The sequence below is a fragment of the Andrena cerasifolii genome, chromosome 4 (genome assembly GCF_050908995.1).
Source record: "Andrena cerasifolii isolate SP2316 chromosome 4, iyAndCera1_principal, whole genome shotgun sequence".
Taxonomy (NCBI): Eukaryota; Metazoa; Arthropoda; class Insecta; order Hymenoptera; family Andrenidae; genus Andrena; species Andrena cerasifolii.
This window is the reverse complement of record NC_135121.1, coordinates 16,228,626-16,255,242: the sequence shown is the minus strand read 5'-3', so window position 1 is coordinate 16,255,242 and position 26,617 is coordinate 16,228,626. Positions and strand designations below refer to the sequence as shown.

The window sequence follows — 26,617 nt, the reverse complement described above, 5'->3', positions numbered from 1 at the left end:
GATAGATAGAACCGAAATAAGAACAAAAATAAACGAGTTTCTATATCTATTGAAATACTTGATCAAGCTAAAACGTTGTAGACACTTGATACGCAATTAATTCATTACTACCATTCGTATAGATAACTATATATATAGTGTTTGTATGGATTTAGCTTTCGCTGATACCACAGTAAGTGTATGTATTATTTTCACGAGCGAGACTAAAAAGGCTGAAACCTTTCCCTCTTTACCGCGCACATGTATCTCGCACGTTCATAAAAAAACAGCCGTTGATCTCCAATGAACTTAATTGCCGCCAAAAAAGGATGCAACATAAGTACAGGACAAAGCAAACACTTGCCTTAAATACGATTACGAATTAAGACGAAAGGAATGAGTTAATTCTCCTACTCCTGTTTCTTACATTACTTTATAATAGTAAAACAGCGAATCGAATAACTATTCCGTATACATGTAATTCAAATACGCATGGTGTAAATCACATTTCTTTCAACCAATGAAGATGATTGAAGCCTCGTTCTAACCAATGAACAACGCCGAAAATGTGGAAGCGTGTACTTACAAAATCATGTGTAGTTGATAGTGAAAAGTGAGTGCGATTAGGTGAAAATACACGAGTTTATGTAAAGAAATGAATGAAATGAACGATGTAAGATAATTATGAACATATTTCTACGCGAGCGCGCGGTTAATCTATGCACTTGTTCCTTGTACTTACTTTACTTACGTCATGTGCGCGAAAGTTTCTGTTCATAACCTCAACGCGAACGTTGTAGCGTTAAGTTAGGTTAAGAAAAAGTTAATAAAAATCACCATGGAGGTTCAAAACGGTGCGACTGTCAAGAGCAATAATCCTGCTCCGACAGTGGAACAGATCAATGCTGATCGAATAACTCAGGTATTTACTGTCGGCGAATGTATTACTTTGTTGCGTAGATCAATTACTAGGCGTATCGTCTCTTTAGTGTGCGACAGACATTCACACGCTTATATTTCTGTTACAGCTCGCGAATAAATACTGGGCGCCACACACAACAGACTCGCATCTCCCCTTCAACACTCAAATAGTAGAAGACATTTACGTTCAAGAAATATGTGCATCCAAGTTCTCGATCAGGAGAATTATGATGTTAGAGTTCAGTCAGTATTTAGAAAACTTCCTGTGGCCAAACTACGACGCGAGCGCTGCCACTCGCGCTCACACAATGTCCATCGTTGTCATGGTCAATGAAAAGTTCCGGGAACGTGTCCAAGTGTGGGAGGCCTTCGAGAAGAACTCGGAACATTTTCCCGAATTCTTTCAGAAGGTTCTAGAAGCATGCCTCGAGGACAGTATAATGGACTTCGACTTGAAGGAACAGACGGCGCTGATTGTTTTCTTGAATCATTGCTTTAACTCGATGGAGGTGTTACTAGTAAGGGAGGAAGTAAAGAGATTAGTGTCGTTGCCCATGTGGATCTCGCTGCAGCAAGGTCGTAGGGAATTGGAGTTTAGAAAGTATCCAAAGTGGAGGAAGTATTGGAAAGTTATAAGGAAAAAGGACAATCCCGAGTGCAAGGAGAAGCTGGAATGGGAACGTAAATTCCTGCACAGACTAATGATTAAATTTATGACGATACTGGAAACGATTTCAGAGGAAGGTAAAGTTACTGGAATAAAGTCTTGTTCGAGGTAAAATCACTGCGTCGCCGTCATGTTTCAATGGATAAACTTCTTTTCCAATAGGTCTTCTTTTACCCGACAAGGTGCGATACTGCGAAAGATTTCTGGAACTGGTAATAGATTTGGAAGCTCTATTACCAACCAGGCGTTTCTTCAACACCGTCATGGATGACTGTCACTTGGTGGTACGATGTCAGTTATCTAATCTGCTACGTCGACCGGAGGGTGGATTGTTTGGGCAGGTAAGTCGTACCACAAAATTTTCATAAGCGAGTAGAAAGCATGGGGAAATGACAATGGCAAATTGATAAGTTTTGAAAGAGTATATTGAGGTTGGTTTATCGAAGAGAATACATATTTTGTACAAAAGTTATATTTCTATACAAATATAAATACTATATGAATATCTTAAACGTAAAAAATTACTTAAAGGATAATATTCCTGCTAAAAAAAGTGATAGATGTGATGAGAATATCTATGAAATGTTACATCTACGTTATGTTATGAATTTATCAATAATAAGTGCACATTTTTGTAAGGCAGAAGTAATTTCGTTTTAAGGCACGCGTGATCGTAAGCGTTAAACGTTAGAATAATATTTAAAGCCGATAAATTTAGATGCCTATATTTGATAGTCATTAAGTTAGTCCCATTGCATCGTATTTTACTAAACAATTCCATTGAAAATTTGACGAACTGCCACGGATAAATATTATATACAACATCTCAATCGAATCTGTTGCCATTGATCTTGGAATTTCTATATTTACTTCCGCTACATTTACTCGATAGATTGCGCATTCACTAATATTAACATCGCGGTGTACTTAATACTGTTTACGTGACCAATGATATGCTTTGTCATACACTTGCCCCCGCATTATTGCGGGGCAATATTTACTAGATAAAAACTCCGATAGTAAATCTTTACTATCTCGTCCGAGCTATTACTCGTTTGTTGAAAAAGTGCCAAACAAATATCCTTATGAATAGGCGAGCCCCTTGGGGTTCGAGCGTATGTTTCTAATAGCCCGCGTTAATGGCAGTCATTTCTTCGCCCCAGTCGAGACCCTCGACGTTCTCTCCCGAGTTGCAGCAGTTGCACGTCTTCCCGAGCAAGAACGTGACTCTTCTCTGGCCGAACACGCAAACGTACAGTATCAGGATCGCTTGAAGTAAATTAATAACGATATGACAATATACAAGTACGTCGTAATTGAGTCGCGACAGTAAGAGCGACATCCATCCAGTGCTGATCAGCGCGAACAGGAGAACGAACATTCTGAAGCTGTACTTCATCTTATGATGGATCCTGCCGTACGTGCTCATCCGTTTAATCCTATTCGTGGTGGTCAGTACAAAGCTGAGATCGACCAATATCGTGAGCGCGATACACATAAATATAACGGAAATGCCAAGCCAGCCGATCGTTTCCTGGGGCGGGTAAATCGCCCCGCCGACCATGGGCTTGCTGGTCTCTAGGACGAAGTGCGCGAAAATCGCGGTGCCGGCTATGGTGACCGTGGAGCCCCAGACATACGTGGAATAATAGCAGTATTTTCTGCCGTCGGTTACCCGAAGGAACACATTGCGCGAGCGAAAAGTGCTCCACACGTAATATCCCAGGGCGTTGAGCCAGAAAAATGCGGCTAGCAAAGAGACATACATAACGGTATCTGAAAAAGACAGAAAGATCACCAATAACATACATCTACAAAAGCTACAGCTCCCCCTTTACTCTTCTATTAAATTAACAAAAGCATAGCATGCCGTACCAGCAACCATGAAGCTGATGTGATTGCCGAACTCCGTGAATATTCTAACGGTGGACGCGCATTGGCCGGCTATGAGGCAGAGAGTCATGCTGGTTATCATGTTTCCCACGAGATCACGCAACTGCGGTAGAACGAAATAGACGACAGCGACCACCAGGTAGCTGGCTATCGATATCGCGTGAAAGGCTGGATCGATCGCGTGCCTCATCAAATAATTCGTGTCTGTCCATCCGACTACCACGTCCGGCACGCAGATCATCGCGTACGTCGCCACAAGACGATCCCTGCTGAGTATCGTCTTGTCGGCGCAGTAATGTCCGAACGGGTAGTCGTAATAAATGGACACGGTGTCGAGATCATCCTCGTCTATCAAGCCCACGGAATCGAGGCCGTAAACTTTCTTCGTCATGTCTGTGGTGTAGTGCCGCAGCACACCGGTGGTCATTATCGCCAGTCGGTCCTCGCCGGATTGGTAGTGATAGACGATCCATTGGTGCTCGTTCGATTGACACTTCGGCCGGCCGATCTTCAGCTGGTAATTGGGCTTCACCGGCCTGCTCCGCGAGATACCGTTCACCTTCTCCTCCACGAATTCCGGCCGCCACTCGGTCTCGTTCGTTTCCGTCAATGGCGTGCACGTGTCGTCGACGAGAAGCTCCTCGGGCTCGCAGCACTTGGCCACGCTTATCAAATTGGTCCTGCCGTCGGTGCTGGCGATCACCGCCCGGGGATGGCTCGTCCCCGGCGAGCCGACCGCGAGCACGAGTAGCACGCTCACGAGACAATGCATGTCATCGAATCGCCACCGTTCGCGTTCCTATCGCACTTCTTCCCGTGCATTGGTCCGCTCGATTCGCGCGGTTCTATTTCCCCCCTGGCCGAGTTAGCGGCGTTAGCGCAAGTTGATCGATTTCGCGACGGCCACGGCTGCCTCGAGGACGTTCGCGTTCTATTCACTCGTCCATCGGGACGCGACGATGGGCTTTCCGTGCGCTCATCGCCATACCTGCCCAATGCCGCCTGCGGATTGCCCGCCTAGCGAGACCTACCCCTGCCATAACCGCCGCCATAGCATCCCATTCCCATTCTCTCCTGCACTGTCCTTCTGCCTCGCTCTCCCTCTCTCTTCCTCTCTCGCGCCTACTAGCTCGCTCGCTCTCCCCCTTACCTCTTTCCCTCTCCACGGTCTGTCTCATCGTTCCCCTCTACCTCCTTGCCCCCTTCCTGTACATCCATCCTTACCTTTCTCGTTTACTCCGCGCAAATCTTTCTTGCCTTCTCTCCGTCCGAGCGTTGGCTCCCTTCTGCTTCTCTCCGTGTAGCGTTAACTCATCTCGAGGATGCTTCGCATTTCGTGCCTGTAAAATGGCAGTATCAGCCGATTGCTAGGGGCCATTGTGCATCTGTGGTACATGCACAGTTCCAGAAGAAGAGCGTGATATTTAGGAGTAGTCTGTAACATCATTATTAGCATCTTCAATTCGTTCGTACATAATATATATATCCGCGCGTACGCTGCGATTTCTTTGTATTGCACAATCGCTTGGACCTCGAACCCTCACCGTCATTCACGGTTTTTATTTCCTTTTTTTTTTTATTATTTTTATTTTGACACTGATTAGGGCTATTGCTTCGAGGAAGATAAGTATGAGCCATCCGTTCCTATCTTGTACCGTTTATTTGCCATTACAGCTATAAATTCCACGTGGATGCACAGGCCACGTGGCCTTCGAACAGCGGCATGCATAAATTCATTCACTTTGGAGAAGCCGATCGTTATCTGTATTCTATAAACGACTGCGAGCTGCAATGGAACGATATGCTAATCTAGGGACACTGTTCTTTAGCCACTGGAATGAATTCGTTCGTTAAAGGAAGACACAGCGGGACGTGGAACTAGCTTAACCACTCTGTAGTAAAAATAGATCTCTTTTAATGCCGATGTCCCCTCGCGTGTTGGACAACTGAACGCTTAATTGCCGATTTAATCCGATTACTCGCGTGTCGCCGTCCGTTATCGAGGCTCTTTATTCTCTTCCATCCTCTGGATCCATTATACGCATATACACGCTCGTATTTGTACAGAGGAAGCCGTTAGACAAACATTTACGATACATGTTAGAAACCTAGATACTCTGGCAACGAAGAATCCGCAAAGTCACCTTATCCACTCATAAATTACAATCTAAATCATCTAGATTAAATGACACCCAAATTGGACATTCTTGGTCCATGGACTATCCTAAATATAAAATCCCCTGTAATTTGAAACGGTCGCGATTCATAAATAAGTTTAAAGGGACTTACAAAGAATTTTACTCGGTGCGTGCTAGCTACAGAGGACAGTTTCGCGTTTCTCGAACGGGACGCGCTCGCGTTACTGAATTATCGATCGGCGAGCGCGTCGCCGTCGCGTTGCGAACGCATTGCACGCCGCATGGGAATTCTGATCGTTGCGCGAGGCTCGCGGCTGGCATTGCTCGCAGCAGCGTGGGCAACAGTACGAAGTAGCTCTCAACGCACGTTTCTTCATCCCATCATCCAGTACCGCTCTCTTTATTCCGCCTTCGTTCACCGGCCGCGCTTGATCGTTTGCGCACGCTGCTTTGTTCAATTGCTGTTCTTGCGCGACGAACGCAGTCCCATGGCTGTAATTCTCATTAACTGCTCGCCCTAACTTTTCGCTGTCTGAAAGTTACTCGTTCGCGCCGTCTACCGGGTGATTGAGTCCGATTCTGACAGAATTTGTAGAACGGGATACTGAATAATTTTCTAACGCAATGATTCTTCGTTAACCTTCAGAGGGCCGGGTTATAATGGCCACCTAAGAATTTGGATACTTTGCCGGCCACTTCGGTGGTATATACGCATAAATTTTAAGTAAATAAAACTTACAATTTCAATGAAAAAATCCCGGCCCTCTGAAGGTTAAGCAGCTGAACCAAGTTGAGGTTAACTAAATTACTGCTGCGATGGTATAGGTACATATGTGGCGATTGTGGGCCATTCTTTTCACTTTCTTCTTCCCTTTCCCTCAAAGCAAAGTTTCAGTGGGCGGGCGTGTTAATTTTCATGGGCTAAGAAGGAGATAGCTTCGTTACTCTCGCGTTAATTTCGTGCGCGTCGACGTTCGTTCTTGGTCCCTTGTTACGCATCGCTTTTACGAGTAAAAGACGTCACAGGTCGCGCGTGACTATATAGGTGAATCGTTCCGTGGCGTGAGCAACGCGCCGCGACAGTCGAATACAACGAAAGCCCGAGCGCTGGAAGTCTTTATAAAAAAAAAGGTAGAAGCCAACAAAAGGGGAGACGATTACGCGGAATCATCGGGACGAGTTATCCGAGTCATTTCTTACGGCGCGACAGATTTCTCTAGATAATCAGTAAAATCACAATTAGCCAGCGCGATCGATCGCGGACAATCGGCACGATGTTTTCGTTTTACACCGACCACTTCGATTGTTGTCGTCGCTCGGCGACCTTTGTAGAGATTCTTAAGCGCTAAACGGTAGTCAGTGAAACGATTCGTTCGGGACTAGGAGCAACGAGACTCGTAGTATAAACGGTTCGATGATTTGACTTACGTTTAAAAAAGACTAGGCGTGTTAGTAAGAGTATTGGAGTACTTTTAACAACGATGGGCGATTTCTATGATCACTTGAATGGGAATAGTTTCTCTTTATCGTCGATTATGATTACCTTGGGCTGGCGGAGAATCTCGGTGTGAAGGAGAAACGGGGATATCTGGCTGTTTTAAATTTTAAACTATGAAGGGATGGGGATGATATAGTGTCTGATGTGTTTCTTTCGGAAGCAGCTAGGATCAGCCTTGCTGCGATAATTCTATCTCTTCTGGGAGAACATCCTCGCACTCCTCGTCCTCGTAGGCCACCCAGGATTTTGGGAAAGCGATCCCGCAAGGTCTCTTCTTCGCCAGGAGCTTTCTCACGCGTTTGCGCGTGGCCACCAGCAGCAGGAATATTACGAGGCCTTGTAACGCATTCAGAATGTCCGTCGGGATCCTGAATTTGCATTAAGAGTCAGTGTCAACCGCCATGCAAATGAATTCTTAAGGCGGTACTCTAGCGTGGCTGTCCGCTTTTCAACGCCATCTTGGGGAATTTATTTAACAAAAACTATAAGCTTATACTGTCTGCCGTTTTATCTGCATACGAAGGGCTGTTCGAAGTAATACTCAGAATTTTTTTGAGCTTCTTTATCGCACATATACATAGATATAGTCAGTGGCGTAGCTTCTTCAAAAAAATTCTTTTCCGACCGGCGATGGTGTGGGGACTGTTATATAGTAATCCAAAACGGAGAAACTAAGGTTTATTTTCTTTATTATGACCGTCGTTATGACCGGAACCACGGACGAGATTCTATTTTGTGAAAAATTAATTTTACACATCGAAAACAGTTAAATTTGAAGCAAAAATCGAACATTGTTTTCAAAATGCAATCATTCTGCAAATTTTTATTGTTAGGGGGCCTATGTGGTTCCAACCACAGCAACAACCATAATAAAGAAAATAAACCTTAGTTTTTTCATTTTAGGTGACTATAACAGTCCCCACAACCGTTCCCCGTCGGAAAAGAATATTTTTGAAGAAGCTCACGCCACCGACTATATCTATATATACATGCGATAAAAAGGCTAAAAAAAATTTCGAGTATTACTTCAAACACACCTTAATATCCAGGCAAAACGCCAGGGAGTATAAGCTTACAGTTTTTGTTACAGAAATTCCCAAAGACGGCGTTGAAGAGCGGGCAGTCGCACCACCCCCTTAAATTCATCTTTGCAAATGGGGAATGTAAATGCCGCCGGAGGAAAGAGCTGCCTCTATTATCGCCGGGCAGGATAAAAGTATAAGTACCAGAAATAATTTTTGGAACCGTCGGCGTACGATAACACCTCGAAGATCCACGTGACGCCCATAACGAGTATTAGCTTGACGTAAAGCAGGCACTTGAAGCGGAGCGCCCGTAGCTTGCTTCCGCTGTAATCGCGATATTGATGCCATAACCGCCAGCTGGTCAATCCCAGATAAACGATATTCAGCGTCAATAAAATGCTGATGGGCCCGTAAAAGTACGCCCACATCTGCTTAGAGCCTGCGACACACGGATGTACAGTTACCACGGATTCCCAGAATCAAACGATTGATTCATCCGACATCGATCTCACCATTGAACCAGCAGCTCTGCTCCCCGAAGCCTGGCTTCAAGTGCTGCCCACCTATGTGATGAGCGATCAATGCTACTATCAGGAAGCACACCGGCCCGCCCCATCCGCACAAGCAATAGGTAACGAAGAGCGGCTTGTCCCTCATTGGGAAATTCTTGAACCTGTAAAGGGAAACGTGGGGAATACAGTCGGAGCGTGAAGGTTCGATGGGCAAGCTTGGGGCTGTTGGCACTCCGGGAACTTACCAAACGGTTCTCCATATATTGAAGGACACGATGTTGAGCCAGAAGAACACGGATACGAAACTGAAGTACAGGAGGAATCCTGGCGGGACGGATAAAACAGTAATCAAGGCGGCTCGGGGACGTGAGAAGGGGGGAAATTTATGTAAAATGCTGTTTGGCATTTAGTACCTAGAGAAATGCAAATCGGGTAATCCCCGTCCTTCTGCGGTCTCAAATTCTGAATGGAGAGGATGATGTAGCTGACCGCCAAGGATGTGACCACGGCCATCATCGCTTTATCCTGGATTTCCCTTAGCTCTGGGAGCAGAACGTACACGGCCAATGTGGCGATTAAGAACACAGCTGATATGATGCCCAGGGAGCTGAAGAGCTTCTCTTTCCATATCGACGAGCTGATGTAGTCTTCCTGATCGAAGCAGACCAAAGCGATCCGGGAGCCGTTTTCCCGGTCCGCTACGCAGAACCTGAATGCCGAATAACAATGTATTTATATGTTTGTAAGCCGGGGACGCAAGAATTCTTCTACTCTTCAGGGGTCATTTCGATTAGCGCGCCGATAAACTCAGTGATTTTCAGGAACTTATTGCCACGAAACTAATTATAGTCATGGAATAAAACTTTTCTATTTATTAAACTGCATTTCTACGGTAAATAAAATATATAACAGTAATAGAATTATTGCTTTTAAAATGCATTTGAAAACGGAACATCTGGATGTGTTTAAAAATTCATGCCTGGGTCGTGAAGGCGATTTCAGGTGTCAGACTCATCTGAACCCAAAATACAAACAGATTCTTGATCAGTATGACTGTGGCTGTCGCTCGGACTGTAATTAGTGATTTATCTTAAAAATTAGCAAAACGGTCGGCAAAATGCAAGAAACTTTTTTCCCGGCTTTTTTCTTCTGCTATTTTCGATTTTAAAAGTAGGTTAGACTCAATGAAAATACTTGGCTGTAGTCCCTGCGAGAGGCATGGGTGTGCGGAATAAGCAGTACAATTTATAAAGCAATCGGTTCGATAGATTTTGAGATTTTATCTTCACGATGTGAGAAAATAATGTTTCGAGAAAAACGCGTTCAAAGTTTTCATTCTATAGTGGCCGAGCCTCAGCGCTCCCTACAATATGCCTCTTTAGAAGCTAAAATAATCGGAATTTTTCCATGGAAATTTAACAGCACAATCTTGAGGATGCGTACTTTCGAAAAATGTTTTTTAAAAAAAAGATTCTTTCAATCCGTCTGACCGGAATGACCCCTTAATCGCGCGAAGGCCACACCTCGCCCTGAGCTTAAGCTACATATGTTTTCAAGCACTGGGTGTTTCCTTTGGAAACATTTTCTGTTCCTAAGTAGGTTAACGCGTTACGTGCCAGATTCAGGTTATTAGGTCTATAAAAAGATTGCGATATTCAGTCACAGAGAAATAGTTCTGTATACGTTCTTCAGAATTTCGACTTCTTTTCGTTCTGCTTTCGTTTCGACACGGAATCGAGAAATACCTACAGTGAATCACGAAAACATTGGTCCAAACGACTTGGGTTTTTTTTTTTTTAGAAGCTAGAAGAGGATTAGTTTACTAGGTGGCGTGTTTCGTTATTTTGAAAAAATTGCAATTGATCTTTCTTAAATAGTTTTTCAATTGGTCGATTAAAACCCCACCCCTACCCTACTGAGCCGTTCGAGTACTCGAACGGTCATCCGATCACTCACCCGCCTGCTGGGATTCTCTCGTAGCTGACATCCGTGAATTCTAGCCACGAGTTGCCATATTCGTAGACCACGGTGAAATTGTCATTGGCAGACGTGTCCGGGTCTATCAAATAGCTACCGTTCGGGCACCTGATTTTGATCTTCATGCCCTCGGAGCAGTTGATCGATGGCAGCCACGTGGAGCCATCGGGGCAACAGTTCACGTCGACCGCGTGGCTCCCCGAGATCGGCCACGCTAACAGGCAGATCCATAATAATCCTGGAAACGAGACACTTTAATTGCACGCCTGATCGATCTTGCTGCCGTCACGCCTCGTCGCAATTAAGCCCCAATTATTCAGATTAGATTGTGCCCATTTTTCTGCCACTCGACCCCGTGACTCATCCTCAATTATCGCGCGCAATTTTCGATCGCTATTGCCACAGATTTCTCCGCGCCTGAGATTATTAACGTGTATCTGATAATCCTATCTAAAGGGCTGCGGCGAGCGCACGCCTGACCGGGATATATCGTTTTGTAACGGCGATAGTATGTACACAGAAGTCTTACGAGGGATGTCACGCGATCACCATGATCGTGTAAGTGACTTCCAATACTTTATCTGTTCCCGGTACTATCCGCGCGGACGTGACGATCTAGCATCGCCAACAACGACGAATAACTGGAACTGCTGACCAATACCAACAGTACACTGATACCTGCGGGCTCACCGCCTCGACAATAAGCCCATCTAATGTCACGCTAAACCGGTTAAACAATGGAGAAGTGACACGCGACAAATCGATTAACAAAGGCTCCAAGGAGATACACATTTTTTCTCTCCCGTCCGTAAGATAAACAGACACATTCCGCCTGAATAGCACACCACCGGTTTTATAAAACCAAACGATTGGAGCTCCACAGAGTCACATGCCGAAGTCTGGATAAAGAAATTATTGTTCATGAAATGTGCAGACGGCGAGGGAGATTTTCACCGCGGAGAAACTGAGCGAATATAAATATTACGCTTTAAAAATAAAAAAAAAAGCTCTGGCCACGATAAGATAGCGCGTATTGCAGAAAATTGTTTGCGAGGCAATTCCGTATCGAACCATGTACATACATTCAGTCGTAGGCACGCGGCTCTCGTATTTGTAAGCCAGCTTAATGTGGACGTTGTGCGCGTGCAGCATGAAGTGATCGCGTTGTAGAGAAGAAAGGATGCTTCTGTTAAGCGAGTTGCCTTCTTACGTTTCTTGATGCCCGCACAGTAGAGCTGTTACTTTTCGACCCGTCGGGTAGGGTGGATGTACCAGTAAATGAACACGTACCAGTGAATGGACATTTTTTATTAAAATGAGTAAAATAAGTTATTAAAAGAAGCAACTAATTAATCAGAGACTTCTTGTAATTTCTTGCTTCAGATCCAAACAATTTTTGCAGCACGTGGAGTCAATCGCGCTGCAAAAATAATTTTATAATAGTGTTCATTCATTAGCCTTAACTGTTCATTTATTGGTGCGTTTACCCTACCCGGCTTCCCGAAACAGCTTCAAGAAAATGAATGTTTTATTGTCTGTGGCACTGTTTGATGTTAGCCAAAAATGATCGAACGATACCACGTTCAAGGGCATGAAGCTGTTCCGACGGGTGAAAAAGTAACAGCTCTGCCGCACACGCGTCGTTGCTTATTCCATTCAGCCACGTGCACTCGCGCCGTTCTTTTATTTTTTCCGAGCAGCTCCAACTGTAATTGCGCCTACTAATCCCTTCGTTCGATCAGCGCGACGCGACGCAGCTCTGTTTACAATGCCACCCTCTATCGCTTATCCTTATGTAACTCGTTTCGAACAGTTTCTAAATTCAAGTTTCGTCGCTTGGAAATTCTCCAGCCACTCTTCGGCGAGCATTCAGATTTTTAGTGGGACTATGAAAAGTAATGAACCTAAATTGCGACGTCCAATTACAGGAAAATAGTAGTTGCGTAATATCGTCGATAACTTGATAGTTACTGAGGAGAATTGAGAAACACCTGCTCTTCCTTCGAACAAACGTTTCGTCACCGATAAATATCGTGGGCCACCGGTGGAAGAGCTTTAAACCGGGCAAATTCGCAACAAGGAATCGAGCGGCGATAACGTTGTTTTCTGCGACGCCTTATCTAACGACGTAACGTGTATCTATGAACCTGGATTCTTTTCGCTGGAACTTCTGAAACGTCGCCATCGCCAACGACCACGCGACAGGATTAATGGGTTCGCTTTTTTTTCCGTTCCGAGCCCCGCGCGACGCGATCTTCCATTTCGACGTGGAAATAGAAGACACTCGCCTCGCTGTTTTGAATGGTAATTTCGTTTAGAAGATTCCGAAGGCGACGCGTATGATATTCATGACGTGACGTAAATGCGAACGCGTGAGTCACATAAGGCATAAAATCAATTAGTCGATATATCGTTGTAGGTGAAAGATTTTGGTACGAGGGCGCCAAAGCCTTGAATCGATCGTCAGATATCGCTGACAAAAGCTGGAAATATCTTTCTCCGCGTCAAGCTGATTCCTGAGACTTAAAATACACGGAGGGATCTCGATCGATGAAGAAAGACGATGCGTCGAAAGTTTACGCACCTTTGGCTGGCGACGTGCCCAGATACCTATTGTAACTCACGTCCGACGGCATTATCTCTTATTCCCGTTACCGCATTCTCCTCTCTTCGTTCTCCGCGGGACCGACTTGTTTTTGCGAGACTCGACGAACCACTTGCCCGATCTTCGATGTTACAAAACGAAGAAGCTCTCCTTCTGCTTCCACTTTTAATCAGAGACTAGTCGGAGACGATCTCGCGTACGTGAGCAACGTTTGTTTACACGCAAATAGTTGAGACACTGTGAGCACGGTATCACCGAACTTTGTCCTAGCCAATCGCGTAAGAAATTGTTTAAAGAAATCCTTGGCGTTGTTGATTCCACGACGAGAGCGACAATAAGTCAAGGATTGCCAGTGTGTCTCGAATAGTTTCACCGTGGATAGAGGTCGCCTTGTTTGGTCAACGATTTATCCGATCTGGTTTCGATCTATTTCGAACGTCCCCTTAGAGACATGAACGCTTTGGAAAGAAAAGGCGAACGATACACGCTCGCGCGGTTGCGTTACGCGTGGAACTGAAACAATCGTGGAACACGCTGCCCGGTATGGGATAGCACGAATCCTCTCCTCTCCCACTGTGGCATTCCTGGCTCTCCCCATGCGTCGCCACGGTCGTGCCTGACGCTTCTGCCTTCTCGCAAAGAGAGCGTTCACGCCGAACGGGTTCAAGCATTGCTTCTGACCCTGCTGGTCTCTTCGAGGCTGCTCTTAAACTTTCCTTCAAGTCACCTTGACGATATCCAGTCGGATCTATTCGTGCATATGCATTGAGCTCTAAACATAGCCGGAGAGTGAACAGAGCAATGGCGGCCGGTCCGAGAAAGAGGGAAGATAACGGGTGAACCTATCTCTGTCTTACAACGCGCTGTGGATGTATAGTGCACGTGAGTGAAGTTACCCGCGCACACATGCATACATAACACGGATAGTACAAAGTGAGAGGGATAATAGGAAGAAGGATAGGTTCACCGCTTTATCTTCTATTTCCCTCGCACCGCTGTCGCCTCTACTTCTTCCCACTGCTGTTCATTATCCAGGTACGTTTAGAGCTCAATGTGTATATGAAATTGCTGATGGCGAGTAACAGGTCCATTGTTTATGGTGGGGGTACAATAACAATTGCTAGCGCCGGCCTGCGACTCGAGGAATGTCGCAGAGACTTGAAGTAAATAAAATAGCTGCATAGCAAAAAGTATCTTCATTCAAACTTCCTGCGTAATAATATGTTTATATAACGTTGTATTAAACATTGCTTCAACTGTTCCTTATGGGTGTTCTTCTCGTGCCGAATTTTCATACCTGTTAGCAGGGCTTGAAACCGTTATTATAAAGATTTCGGTTCTTGAAAGAGTTATGAAGAACCTTTATTCGGAATAACCGTTATAAAGAACCTAAATATCAGACTATATAAGTGTAAGTTATGGTTCCTATATAGCTCTATAACTTTTATTTTTTAGGTTCTATAACTTTTATTTTTTAGGTTCTATAACTTTTATTTTTTAGGTTCTATAACTTTTATTTTTTAGGTTCTATAACTTTTATTTTTTAGGTTCTATAACTTTTATTTTTTAGGTTCTATAACTTTTATTTTTTAGGTTCTATAACTTTTATTTTTTAGGTTCTATAACTTTTATTTTTTAGGTTCTATAACTTTTATTTTTTAGGTTCTATAACTTTTATTTTTTAGGTTCTATAACTTTTATTTTTTAGCTTCTATAACTTTTATTTTTTAGGTTCTATAACTTTTATTTTTTAGGTTCTATAACTTTTATTTTTTAGGTATACGAACCGTAACTTATACTTATATAGTCTGATATTTAGGTTCTTTATAACAGTTATTCCGAATAAAGGTTCTTCATAACTCTTTCAGTCAGAACCTTTACATAACAGTTTGAAACAGTTATTTTCGAAACCTATTCAAGCCCTGCCTGTTAGTTTGTATTTTATATAGGGCAGTGATTCCCAAGCTGAGGGTCGCGACCCCCAAGGGGGTTGGGAAGTGTTTTCTGGGGGTCACCCTGGTTATTTTCAGTTGACGATTCTTACAAGGGAAGATCCTGAACCCGGAAATTCAAAAAATTCTGAAGCTTTGTGAATATGTAGAGGATCTCCTCCTGATTACAACGCAATTTTTGTTTGCTGCCAAAATTCGCTCTAAGGGGGTGTAACTGACCCCTGAAGATCCGGATATTTCCCGATTTTGTGTTATAACTCCTGAACTGTAAAATAATCTTTTTACCAGATGATAGATCTAATTAAAAGAAGTAACTTTTGTCTTGAAACTTTTTCCTATCTTTTACATTTCGCGAGTTATAACACAAAATCGGAAAATAGTCGAAATTTCAGGGGTCAACTCCACCCCCTTAGAGTGAATTTGGGCAGCAATAAAAAATTGCGTTGTAATCAGGAGGAAATTCCCTAAATATTCACAAAGTTTCAGAATTCTTTGAATTTCCGATTTCAGGATGCTCCCTTGTCAGAAAAGGTTGGGAAACATTGATACAGGGAAATCATCGTTAATTAGTACGATTCATAGTAGATTATAGATTATTAGAAAGGATGAGGAAATAGACAAGGTGTTTCGTGGGGAATCTTGAAGAGAGTCAGATTTAGGTCTATTCTGCTGATTCCTACCAGTGGCAAGTTCCACGAATGATTTAGAAATTGACTTTATGTTAATTCAGGAAGCCAAGCCCACCGTCAACGATAGGCGTTTGCTAGCCTCTTGTTCCTGGTTGAGCTTGATTAAAAGCGACGCAGGCTTAATGGAAACGATACGTCTAGAGTACTAATTAGCCTGATAGGCTTCTGCGCGTGTCGTAATTCCTAACGGCCTTTGCGTAATATTTTCGCGCCTTGGGGAATGATTGATCGCTCGGTGCCTAGTCGATCCCCCTCGCCGATCGTACCACTAAATATGAAGACACCGCGAGCCAAGTAAATATGATTAGTCAAGCACACAGAATGCAAGAAAACGTGGCGGGAAAATAGGAGAGCTATGACGAAACTGATTGCCATGTAGCGGCGTTGATAAGCAGCGATAACGCGATTCCCTCGTTTCTACCTTCTAACGACTTGCGCGTTTGCTTAAGGGGTTATACCTAGTCAGACGGCCGAAAAGAGGCGAATATTTGTGATTTTTTTTTGAAGAACCGGAAGCGTATATCTTTACAAAACTTTTTGCGGTTAAAAGAGCAACGTTTAAAGAACATTTGGTAATTTTTTCGTAGAAAAATATTTACGTTTATAATAAATTAACAACCCACAGCCAATAAGCCTTTTTAAAAATTTGCTTTTGCGCTGAGCACTGCCATTCGGAAGCAGATCAGCTAAAATCAAAAAACAAAAAAGATTTCGTTAGTATATTAATGTACCTTCCGATTGACGGAGAGAATTTTCCGAAATATTAATTTAAAACAAAATGGCGGCTATTTGAAGTTGAAATCGTGCAAAAATCACGCGAAACAATCAGGATTTCAACTTTAAATAGTCACCATTTTGTTTTAAATTAATATTTCGGAAAATTCTCTCCGTTAATCGGGAGATACATTAATATACTAACGAAATCTTTTATGTTTTTTTTATTTTAGCTAATCTGCTTCCGAATGGCAGTGCTCACCGCAAAAGCAAATTTTTAAAAAGGCTTTTTGGATGTGGGTTATTACTTTATTATAAACGTAAATATTTTCCACGAAAAAATTACCAAATGTTCTTTAAATGTTGCTCTTTTAAGTGCAAAATGTTCTGTAAGAATATATGCTTCCGCTTTTTCAAAAAAAATTCACAAACATTCGCCTCTTTTCGGCCGCCTGACTAGGCATAACTCCTTAATGGGAATGAAAGCGTTGGGATACATGAAACGGAATGCGCCAAAGCCTCCTTTTAACGATTCCACTTGCCCTTTTGCTCGCAGCTGCTGGAGATGCTCAAGTTCTACGCCAGATTCGAAATCAACGAAGAAAGTGGCGATCCTCTCACGGACCACGACATGACGCAGTTGCACTACACGAAAATCACTTCCCTTCAGGTATAAAAGATGACTAATTGTAAGCTATCCAACAGAGAGAGTAGATGTCCATATTACGGTGCTTTGGCGCCGACTTGCCCACGAATGATTTTATTACCGACTTCTCTTAATTTAATTTTGCTTGGTGAAAATTTATATTAGTATTTTTAACTTTTGTTTTTATTAACGCATTTTTCTCGGCTTCAAAATGTTAATTTTTCATATTTTTTTAATTGAAATAAGAATACATGTTTTTGTGCAAATGATAATTATCAATTTATTCACTTCTGTACATGTAGTACGTCTTCCTTATCATTTTCAATGAACATTTGTGTAAATCTATCGAAATCTTCATATGCATTTTTGGAAAAATTTTGCTACGCTTTAATTGTTTAAAAATGCAACCTTCTCTTTTGTAACACATACATTAATAGTTTAACTTAATTAAAAAGAAATTATTTCCTTATTTATTTATGCGAGCTTTCTTGTATAAAGGGCACCGTAATAGGAACATCTACCCTAGCCCAACTCACAATTGACATTCCAGAAGCTTTAAGAGGCCTAGGCAGTCGAAGAATCAATTTTTTTATTACACTTTCCGTAGTTGTGAATTAGCGGAGGTTCAGCTCGACTTGAAAAAATTACAGGGGTATAAAACGTGTGCCATTTTCCGCCAAACCTCTGATACGATCCGTAAAGATTCGAGATTTTCATAAAAAAAAATTAAAAGGTCACTGATTTTTAGTAGCGCACAAACACGACGAATTTTTTCTTTAAATAATCGCCGTTTCTCGGCCGCCAATTTAATAATTCTGTTTCAATTGTATTGGTTCCGCGGGAAACTGCGGATGAACGTTAAAAGGTTTATCAGTCAGCACCGCGATTTTTAAAGCACATGTATATTTCATACCACCTTTTTTTCAATCTCTATGACAGTAATAAACATTGGGTAAAATGATACATCCGGATTTGCTTTCCTTTTATTACAAGCACATTAAAAAGAAAGTTTCTTTCGCGGAAAACGACTGCCTACTTAGTCCCCTTAAAAAGCAAAGATGATTCATAGCCACAAGTAGAAAATACCTATCTCTCCTTTCCTTATCTTGTTTTTTTCTATTTTTTACGAACTTATATCCGATCGATTGGAATCTAAACCCGGAGAGACATTAAGCTTCTGGGCTAATGCCCTGTTAATGACTCCTCTCCGTCATTTGCCAAGTGCTAAACGTTATCTTTACAACAAACGTGTTCGTTATAAACTACTGGATTAACGTGGGCACAAACCAGAAAATAGAATTTTAAATTCTTCGCAGAAAGCGGTTTTCGCCAAGTTCCCGGACTTGAGAGGCTTCGCGCTGGCGAACGTGGCGAGCGTCGACACGAGGGAGGCTCTTCGCAAACATTTCGGCTACCTCAGGTACCATTTTACTTTATATTCTGCAACGCGTATGTCTCGTAACCCGATTACCAACAAGCTTGCTTTTTCCCAGCCAGGAGAAGCTGAGATCTATCGGGAGCTACCTCAGCCTGGTTCCCTCGGAGGAGCGGGAGAAGGAGGAGAATTGGTACCGATATGACATCGAGTTTCTTCGGGAACTGTTGGCAAGTGACCAAGCGAAACGATTGAGTAGTATTTTACAATGTAGATTCTCATTAACGCGAATAAAATGCTATTGCAGATTTCACGCCACGAGCGCAGAGCTTCCCAGCTGGAGGAGCTGAACGAGATGCCGCTTTATCCGACGGAGGAGATCATCTGGAACGAGAGCATCGTGCCCACGGAATACTTCTCTGGCGAAGGCTGCCTGGCTCTGCCTAAATTGAATTTGCAATTCCTCACTCTCCACGATTACCTGTTGAGGAACTTCAATCTCTTCCGATTAGAATCTACCTGTAATTGCGAAAATGTGATTGCCCAAGCGTCGGTGGTGATTGTACATTAAATCATGCCCGTTAATCGTTTCCAGATGAGATACGTCAAGACATCGAGGATGCTGTAAGCAGATTGAGTCCTTGGTAAGCCAGTTTCTTTTTAATAAATTCAAGCGGCTCGCGTGCGTCAATGGTAATTCTGTTCCTTTTGTCCAGGCGCGCCGAAGATAGTGGCGTTTATTTTGGTGGCTGGGCGAGAATGGCACAGCCCATCACACAGTTCGCTGTTGTCGAGGTGGCCAAGCCCAATATTGGCGAAAAAAGACCATCCAGGGTGCGCGCTGACGTCACGATAAATCTCAGCGTCCGCAAGGAGATTAAGTCCGAATGGGAGAACCTTCGGAAGCACGATGTCTGTTTCCTCATCACGGTCAAGCCTGACAATCCGATCGGTAGGATATCGTCGAATGCCACGCGCGGGTCCGCGAGAAAGATAACGTAAATGAATGATACTGCAGGTACTAAGTACAGCCACAAGCTGCCATTCATCCCGCAAGTTGGGCTAACCACTGTTCGAGGATGCGAGGTCGAAGGTATGCTGGATTCAAACGGCAGGGTGATCGAGGACGGGCCTGAACCACGCCCGATTTTACCCGGGGATACTAGAACGTACAGAGTCTGGCTGGACTCGAATCAGTATCGTATCGACATGGACAATGCTAGCCACGGTGGCGAGGATGTGTACGAGAGCTTTAACATCATAATGCGCCGCAAGCCGAAAGAGAATAATTTCAAAGCAGTCTTGGAGACGATAAGGGAGCTGATGAACACGGAATGCGTTGTTCCCGACTGGCTTCACGATATAATTCTTGGGTACGGTGATCCTGGGGCGGCTCGTTATTCCAGGTACACGCAGACTGCTATTGCGAGCTGGAAAGAAGTCGGACTACCCGCAAGCGGGAGCAAGAGGAATCGTCCGCTCGCTCCACCCAATCCCCTGCAACAAATTCCGCCGCGTAACGAAGAACGCGAAGGAAACATATCACGGCAGCCTGCGGATATGGACAGCCGCTAAGAACCTAAAAGTAGGACTTCTTGGAAAGGATAGAGTGGAGCGAGCGGACGATTCCCCTCGCCCATGTGACATTTCAGCTTGTGGGTAGTCTGACTTCTTTCCAGCTCGCAATAGTACACATGGCCATCTTTCGCGTATATTTGTTATCGTGGTATCATTTGTGTTATGTATTTTTATATATTCGTCTAGAATGCCAAATGAAATCGCTACGATGGATTTCAACGATACGTTCCTCGATATAGATCACTTAAAGGCCAGCTTCCCTCAGCACGAGAGCAAAGTTTCTACCGACGATGAAAAGAAATTGGTGCGACCTTTTCGCTTGATATTCGAGGATGTTCTCGCTAAACAGAATAATGAGCAAATAAGGAAAGTGATCGAGGTCGAGCCGCACGTACCGCCCAGCCGAGGTCCTTATAAAGCTAATGAGCCAAAAAAGTGTGTAAGACATAATCCCGCGTCATTTCTTTTCTGTACTTTATACATGATTGTTTGCGCGATTTTAATTCAGGAACCAGATCCCCTTTACGCCGACGCAAGTCGAGGCCATTCGCGCTGGCATGCAACCAGGCTTGACGCTTGTTGTCGGCCCGCCTGGTACCGGTAAAACGGATGTTGCTGTTCAGATTATATCGAATCTTTACCACAACTTTCCCAATCAGAGGACGCTTATAGTCACGCACTCTAATCAAGCGCTCAATCAGCTTTTCGAGAAGATTATGGCACTGGACATCGACGAGAGGCATCTGCTGCGTCTTGGTCACGGAGAAGAAGCGTTAGAAACCGAGAAAGACTTCAGCAGATATGGTAGAGTTAACTATGTTTTAGCTAAACGTTTGGACCTTCTAATGGAAGTCCAAAGACTGCAGGTGCGTGCTTTATGAGACGCGTATGCGTATAGAAATGCTTTCCTTGCGCTCTTCTTTATACGGATTATTGATTTGTTTTCTAGGAGTCTTTAAACGTGAAAGGTGACGTGGCGTACACGTGCGAGACAGCGGGGCACTTTTTTATGTACCAAATATTGACGAGGTGGGAGCGGTTCGAGTCCAGAATCAAATCGAGACAGGGCACAAGGAACAGCTCGCCACCCGCTTTCATCATCGACGAAGAATTTCCGTTTCACAAGTTCTTCGACAATGCACCGCAGCCATTATTCAAGCGCAATACGTTCGAAGAGGATCTAGAGACAGCGTGCAGCTGCTTCCGGTATATCGAAAGGATCTTCGCGCAGTTGGAAGAGTTCAGAGCCTTCGAATTGCTGCGGTCCGGTCTAGACAGATCCAAGTACTTGCTAGTCAAGGAGGCAAAAGTAATTGCGATGACTTGTACTCATGCCGCACTTAAGAGACGCGAGCTCGTCGACATGGGGTTCAAATACGATAACATTCTTATGGAAGAGTCGGCGCAGATCTTGGAGATAGAGACTTTTATACCGCTGCTGCTACAGAATCCGCAAGACGGCTACAATCGACTGAAGCGTTGGATAATGATAGGAGATCACCACCAGTTGCCACCAGTCATCAAGAACATGGCTTTCCAAAAGTACTCCAACATGGAGCAGTCTCTTTTCGCAAGGTTCGTCCGATTGGGTGTGCCCACGGTTGACCTCGACGGCCAGGGTCGCGCTAGGCCCAGCATTTGCAATCTGTACAATTGGCGGTACAAAAAGTTGGGCAATCTTGCACACGTGGAGAGCAGCCCGGAGTACCTGGTCGCGAATGCTGGATTCCTGTACGACTTTCAACTTATTAACGTCGAAGACTTCAATGGCGTGGGAGAGAGCGAACCCAGCGCGTACTTCTATCAGAATCTTGCCGAAGCCGAATACTGCGTGGCTGTGTTCATGTACATGCGACTTCTCGGCTACCCGGCGGACAAGATTAGTATATTAACCACTTACAATGGGCAGAAACACCTAATAAGAGATGTAATAAATATAAGGTGCGCCAGCAATCCCTTAATAGGTCGACCGAATAAAGTGACGACGGTCGATAAATACCAAGGCCAGCAAAACGACTACATATTACTGTCTCTGGTGAAGACTCGTGCCGTGGGCCATCTACGAGACGCGAGGCGTTTAGTGGTGGCGATGTCGAGAGCACGCCTCGGCCTCTATGTATTCGCTCGAGTGTCCCTTTTCAAGAACTGCTTCGAACTGACGCCTGCGTTCGATCAGCTGATGCAACGACCTTTAAAGCTGCAGCTACTCCCACAGGAACGTTACCCTACCGACAGACTCAACGCTGCTACTCCAGCTAATCCCCCGATGGAAATCGACGACATGCCTCACATGGCTAAATTCGTCTACGATTATTACATGGAGAAAGTCAGCGGGATGAAAGTAAGCGAAATCTTCTGTTTGTTAATATCGCGAATAATTTACGAATGATTACCAACGATCGATTAAAAATTACAGGAATCGCAGAAAATGTGGCAGAAGCCTGGCACAATGCAGACACCTGGCAGTCCGACTCACAAAGTCCCTGCCCATCCTGGAGCAGACGACGACACAGACGACGAGGAGCTTAACCAAATGGACGAAGAGCAGCCAAAGGAGAAACCAGATACCGTGGAGCCCAAACTCGAGCTAATAAAGAATTTAGTCGACGATCCAGTTTCAGAGGCTGACGACAGTGAACGTTAACGATAAATGAATGTGAATGCGAAACTATTTGTACCGAAAATACATCCTTTTTTTTTATTAAAATCATATTTATTATACAGTGACATGGTAACGTGCTATGTCGTAATAAAATTAAAAAATATTTTCATCTGATATCTTTTACAAACAGAGCGTTCTACTTTATATATCATATTTGGTATTCATTATCAAAATACTGTTCAGGTAAAGAGATCTACATTCCTCTTAGTCGACGACTCTCTTCGCCTCGACGAGTGTTTCTCTGATTGTTGCCTCCTCGCCTTCTCCACAGACTTCCTCGAGTTCTCATTAGTTAATCGAACGCTCGACGGCACGTAACTATTATCGAATTTCATCGATTTGGTTGTAAAGTCCGGCTGGTATTCTTCAACCGAGGCTTTGGTCCCCTTGGAAGTAGGAACATATTCCTTGGGAATGTCCACGATGCTCCGCGCGCTAGGTTCGTAAGTTTCGTAAGACACTTGCGATGAGTCCACGGAATTCGGTATGTATCGAATAACTTCCGTCACGCTTTTGTTATCCGACACCATCGGCGAGTATTCGTTCGAAGATACTTGGAGCCGTTCCAACGTGCTCTTCCTGCTCGGTATGTACTTAAAATGCGTGCATAATTTCTTTGCCACGGGCGTGTCTGGCACGTATTCCTCCAACGCGCCGTGCTCCAAGACCTCAAGCTGTAAATATCTCTTGTTCCTATTGTTCTTCATCTCCTTCGATATTTGTGCGACAATATCATTGTCTTCTGCCTTGCTCGGCGAATCGTTACCATAATATTCTTGGTGCGCGCGATCATAAGTGTCGTTCCGCGATTTTTCTAACGTCTCATCGCGGACCGCCCCTTTTTCTATCGTTGATCCACACACTTCGGTCTTCTCCGATTTCTTCTTCGCAGGGGACACATTCACCCTGATCGTAGGCAACGATGTAACGTCCTTCGCGCTTCCCGACGGCTCGAACGTGTACCTGATTTATAGAAACATCTGTATCAATATACTAGCAACGGAACCTCTGTTATCGCTGCCAATGCGATATGTAGAAGCAGGGCCGGTGCGAGGATGGTTGGCGCCCCAATGCGAGAAAATGATTGGGACCCCACAAATTTTCTGCACCTGTTTTCTATTTAATACGTTTTGCCTTTACAGAGTACAAAAACAAAATTATTACATTAACATTTTGTTTATGAGGGAGTTGGATTCCTTTATTATTAAGCGTGCGATATAGCTTTAGTGCCCTCTTCAGCTGGCGCCCTTATGCGGCACATAACTTGCATACTGGGTTCCGTCGGCCCTGTGTACAAGGTGTTAGTGTTGGAATGCAATTGATATTTCTGTCGCGCAAATGGTACAAGGAAAATTGGTAACGTTATTGGGAAAATGTCGCGTCTTTTCTTACGCGGGGTATGGCAGCTTAAATCGATTTTCTAAATTTATAGCAAATATCGAATCGGCGTTCTACACGAAGGTAAAGAAAATGCCCGCTTATCGAGTAAACGGAGGATCGCACTGCTTACGTGACTTCCAGCTGTCGGGTAGACTTTTTCCACTTGCAATTCTCGAGATCTCGTGATGATCGAACGTTGCGCAAAATCGCTCTCTCCAGAATTTTGTACAACGCCGCCCAATCCTCTAGATCCAGCCACTTGTTGGTGGAAACCTCTTTCTTCTTAATCTTTATAGTCTTCTCTTGAACAGTCACAACAGCCGTAGCTAAACAAGTGTCTGAAGCCTACGAATACAGCTTCTATTTTACCTGTTAGACGCACAGGGCCGTCTATTAACAGCTGTTGACAGCTGTTGATTGAGATACCTTGATTACTTCCAAATATTGACCGTCGCGAAACATTTTTGCGATACGCCAGTCTGTCAATCGTTGGATTGCTCCCTCGCAAGTTAATTATTGTTTGCTATGAATGTTTCTCGTGCGCTATACGCATTTCTTCAAGATCCTATGCAACTATGTATGTAATATGTATGTACGCTTGCTTGTCACCTGCGCCGTGATGTCAGCGCTCACTGACGCGCGCACATCAGCACGTGTGGATATAGGTAAACGAAAGTGAAAGATGAATATAAACCGAAAAGCTCGTGGGAGGCCTTTGCGCATACACATTAATGCAATCCCAAAGGAAACTGTACAATTTCAAATTAATACGTAACTGCGATACGAGCTACTTGCGATATACGAACTTATTTACGCTCGTTTCTGTTTTTAATCGCTTTCACTTCGCCGGTCCTGTTATAAATGTATGCATACATTGTTCCTTAGGCATTGTTACATATTACATGTATTAAAAAGAGTGTACTGTAAAATGTACCAAAGAAAAAAAATAAACCTAAATCTAAAAAGAATGTAAGATCGTTAGGAATGTAGATGATCGTTGTTTACGTATATGTACAATGAAAATGTTTTTATTAGAAATGTTTATAACCTGCTATTTTCTAATTTAATTACAAGTTATCTGTGATTATCGCATAGTTAGAGTCACCTCGCGAATTTGTGTAAAAATATTGATGATTAGATACATACTTCTATATAAATAGGTATGCAGTCGGTAAGATATTTTTACTCGAATTGATTATAGATACACGTTAACGTGCAGCGTTTTTGAAAGAAGCAATTCCGTCAATTTACAATGGCCTCGAAGGAAAAGCCAAATGTCCTGGAAAGGTTCATAATGTTTAGCGAATATAATGCCGAGACGATGAAGGTACGTTCTAACCTACGTTTCCTTCACCTACCGGTCGAATAATTTCTGTTTGTATTTTCAATTCTAGATTGTCAGCTATGGCATTGCTAGTATAAGTTTAGTTACCGCACTCTATCGAATCAGGCCTGTACGTATGTATGACGCGAACATCGATTCTGCGCTTCATTTAACTACGGTGTTTTATATTCCTCGCAATTCTTTTTTTAGTTCGCTAAGTTTAGAAAGCCTTACAGTGTACCGCCTCATTTTCTGCGGAAAAAAGTTCCTCTTCAAGGTACCGTAATGCGCATAGAGCCCAGTTGCGGTACGCTTTTAATGGTGGACCACAAGTCGTTAATACCACTGCCCCGATTGAATAGTTCAACGTATTTGCCAGTTAAGATAGCTGGAATCAATGTGATGGCTAATGGTGAGCATCGAGTAAATATCTACGAGTATCTAATAGTAATTTGTATTTACTTTCAGGTGTCAACTGGTTACAGACAATTATCAACGGAAAGAAAATAACTTTTATACCTGTGGCTAGTGAGAAAGAATATTTAAGTTGTATAGTTACTACGTCGCAACAAAATCAGGTAAAGAGAAGCGATTAGGTTTTCGATCGTCTTCTCTGTTCGCTAATTTACATTGAATTTGTACAGGAACAGATAAGAGTCGGAGAAGAGCTGGTGAGACTCGGTTTCGCTCTGGCAAACGAAGACTCGTTAAAGTTAATGTCGAAGGACAAAGAAATCTTAAAGTATCAAAAGAGATTGCTAAGCGCGCAAACATGGGCCCAGCGCAAAAGAAATGGCCATTGGCATTTTGTTAAGTATCCGACGCTTCTGTGGAAGGTCCAACAGAGTTTAATAGAAAAATTAAAATCCTTGCTGCCCGTCTCCATGGTACAACTACTTAATATCTGAGTACTTCCCACAGTTGTGCATTCTGATTCTGTAATGTAATTAAAACAGCGTGTATTTTTATAATATAATTTAGAGCTATTAAAAGATACTGCGGCTTTCGATGCGTACTTGAAGCTTTTAAACTTCTTAAAGAGAGTACAAATTGAGAGAAATGTATTTGATTACAAGTATTCG

At 43.5% G+C, this 26,617-nt stretch overlaps 5 protein-coding genes across 7 annotated transcripts; 2 read left to right on the top strand and 3 right to left on the bottom strand.

Moving 5' to 3' along the window:
• Nucleotides 1-3: 3 nt before the first annotated feature.
• LOC143368351 (RNA helicase aquarius) lies at nucleotides 4-22,945 on the top strand. The gene is made up of 15 exons (XM_076810973.1): nucleotides 4-137; nucleotides 174-901; nucleotides 1,008-1,644; nucleotides 1,730-1,908; nucleotides 17,127-17,240; nucleotides 18,533-18,636; nucleotides 18,710-18,821; nucleotides 18,899-19,112; nucleotides 19,187-19,235; nucleotides 19,308-19,543; nucleotides 19,610-19,997; nucleotides 20,356-20,604; nucleotides 20,678-21,035; nucleotides 21,119-22,510; nucleotides 22,586-22,945. The coding sequence occupies exons 2-15, from the start codon at nucleotides 818-820 to the stop codon at nucleotides 22,811-22,813; spliced, it is 4,344 nt and encodes a 1,447-aa protein (XP_076667088.1). The 5' UTR covers nucleotides 4-137; nucleotides 174-817; the 3' UTR covers nucleotides 22,814-22,945.
• On the bottom strand, nucleotides 1,975-4,599 carry Mthl5 (G-protein coupled receptor Mth-like 5). The gene is made up of 2 exons (XM_076811026.1): nucleotides 3,443-4,599; nucleotides 1,975-3,343 (listed from the first exon to the last, which is right to left on the bottom strand). The coding sequence occupies exons 1-2, from the start codon at nucleotides 4,230-4,232 to the stop codon at nucleotides 2,691-2,693; spliced, it is 1,443 nt and encodes a 480-aa protein (XP_076667141.1). The 5' UTR covers nucleotides 4,233-4,599; the 3' UTR covers nucleotides 1,975-2,690.
• Nucleotides 7,244-13,753, bottom strand: LOC143368367 (putative G-protein coupled receptor Mth-like 1). Its single transcript, XM_076811028.1, has 7 exons — nucleotides 13,195-13,753; nucleotides 10,590-10,848; nucleotides 9,047-9,342; nucleotides 8,879-8,957; nucleotides 8,634-8,794; nucleotides 8,323-8,560; nucleotides 7,244-7,464 (listed from the first exon to the last, which is right to left on the bottom strand). Exons 1-7 carry the CDS (start codon nucleotides 13,244-13,246, stop codon nucleotides 7,266-7,268), a joined length of 1,284 nt encoding a protein of 427 aa, XP_076667143.1. The 5' UTR covers nucleotides 13,247-13,753; the 3' UTR covers nucleotides 7,244-7,265.
• LOC143368372 (uncharacterized) lies at nucleotides 22,841-24,778 on the bottom strand. Its single transcript, XM_076811042.1, has 3 exons — nucleotides 24,638-24,778; nucleotides 24,342-24,556; nucleotides 22,841-23,794 (listed from the first exon to the last, which is right to left on the bottom strand). The coding sequence occupies exons 1-3, from the start codon at nucleotides 24,671-24,673 to the stop codon at nucleotides 23,011-23,013; spliced, it is 1,035 nt and encodes a 344-aa protein (XP_076667157.1). The 5' UTR covers nucleotides 24,674-24,778; the 3' UTR covers nucleotides 22,841-23,010.
• LOC143368375 (protein C3orf33 homolog) lies at nucleotides 24,743-26,611 on the top strand. 3 transcript variants are annotated; one of them, XM_076811048.1, is made up of 6 exons: nucleotides 24,743-24,876; nucleotides 25,413-25,538; nucleotides 25,606-25,665; nucleotides 25,746-25,947; nucleotides 26,004-26,113; nucleotides 26,180-26,611. In XM_076811048.1, exons 2-6 carry the CDS (start codon nucleotides 25,464-25,466, stop codon nucleotides 26,441-26,443), a joined length of 711 nt encoding a protein of 236 aa, XP_076667163.1. In that variant the 5' UTR covers nucleotides 24,743-24,876; nucleotides 25,413-25,463; the 3' UTR covers nucleotides 26,444-26,611. The 3 variants fall into 3 exon arrangements, with proteins under 3 accessions (XP_076667163.1, XP_076667162.1, XP_076667161.1); XM_076811047.1 differs by lacking the exon at nucleotides 24,743-24,876 and adding an exon at nucleotides 24,945-25,074; XM_076811046.1 differs by lacking the exon at nucleotides 24,743-24,876 and having other exon boundaries at nucleotides 25,340-25,538; nucleotides 26,180-26,610.
• The last annotated feature ends 6 nt before the right edge of the window (nucleotides 26,612-26,617 follow it).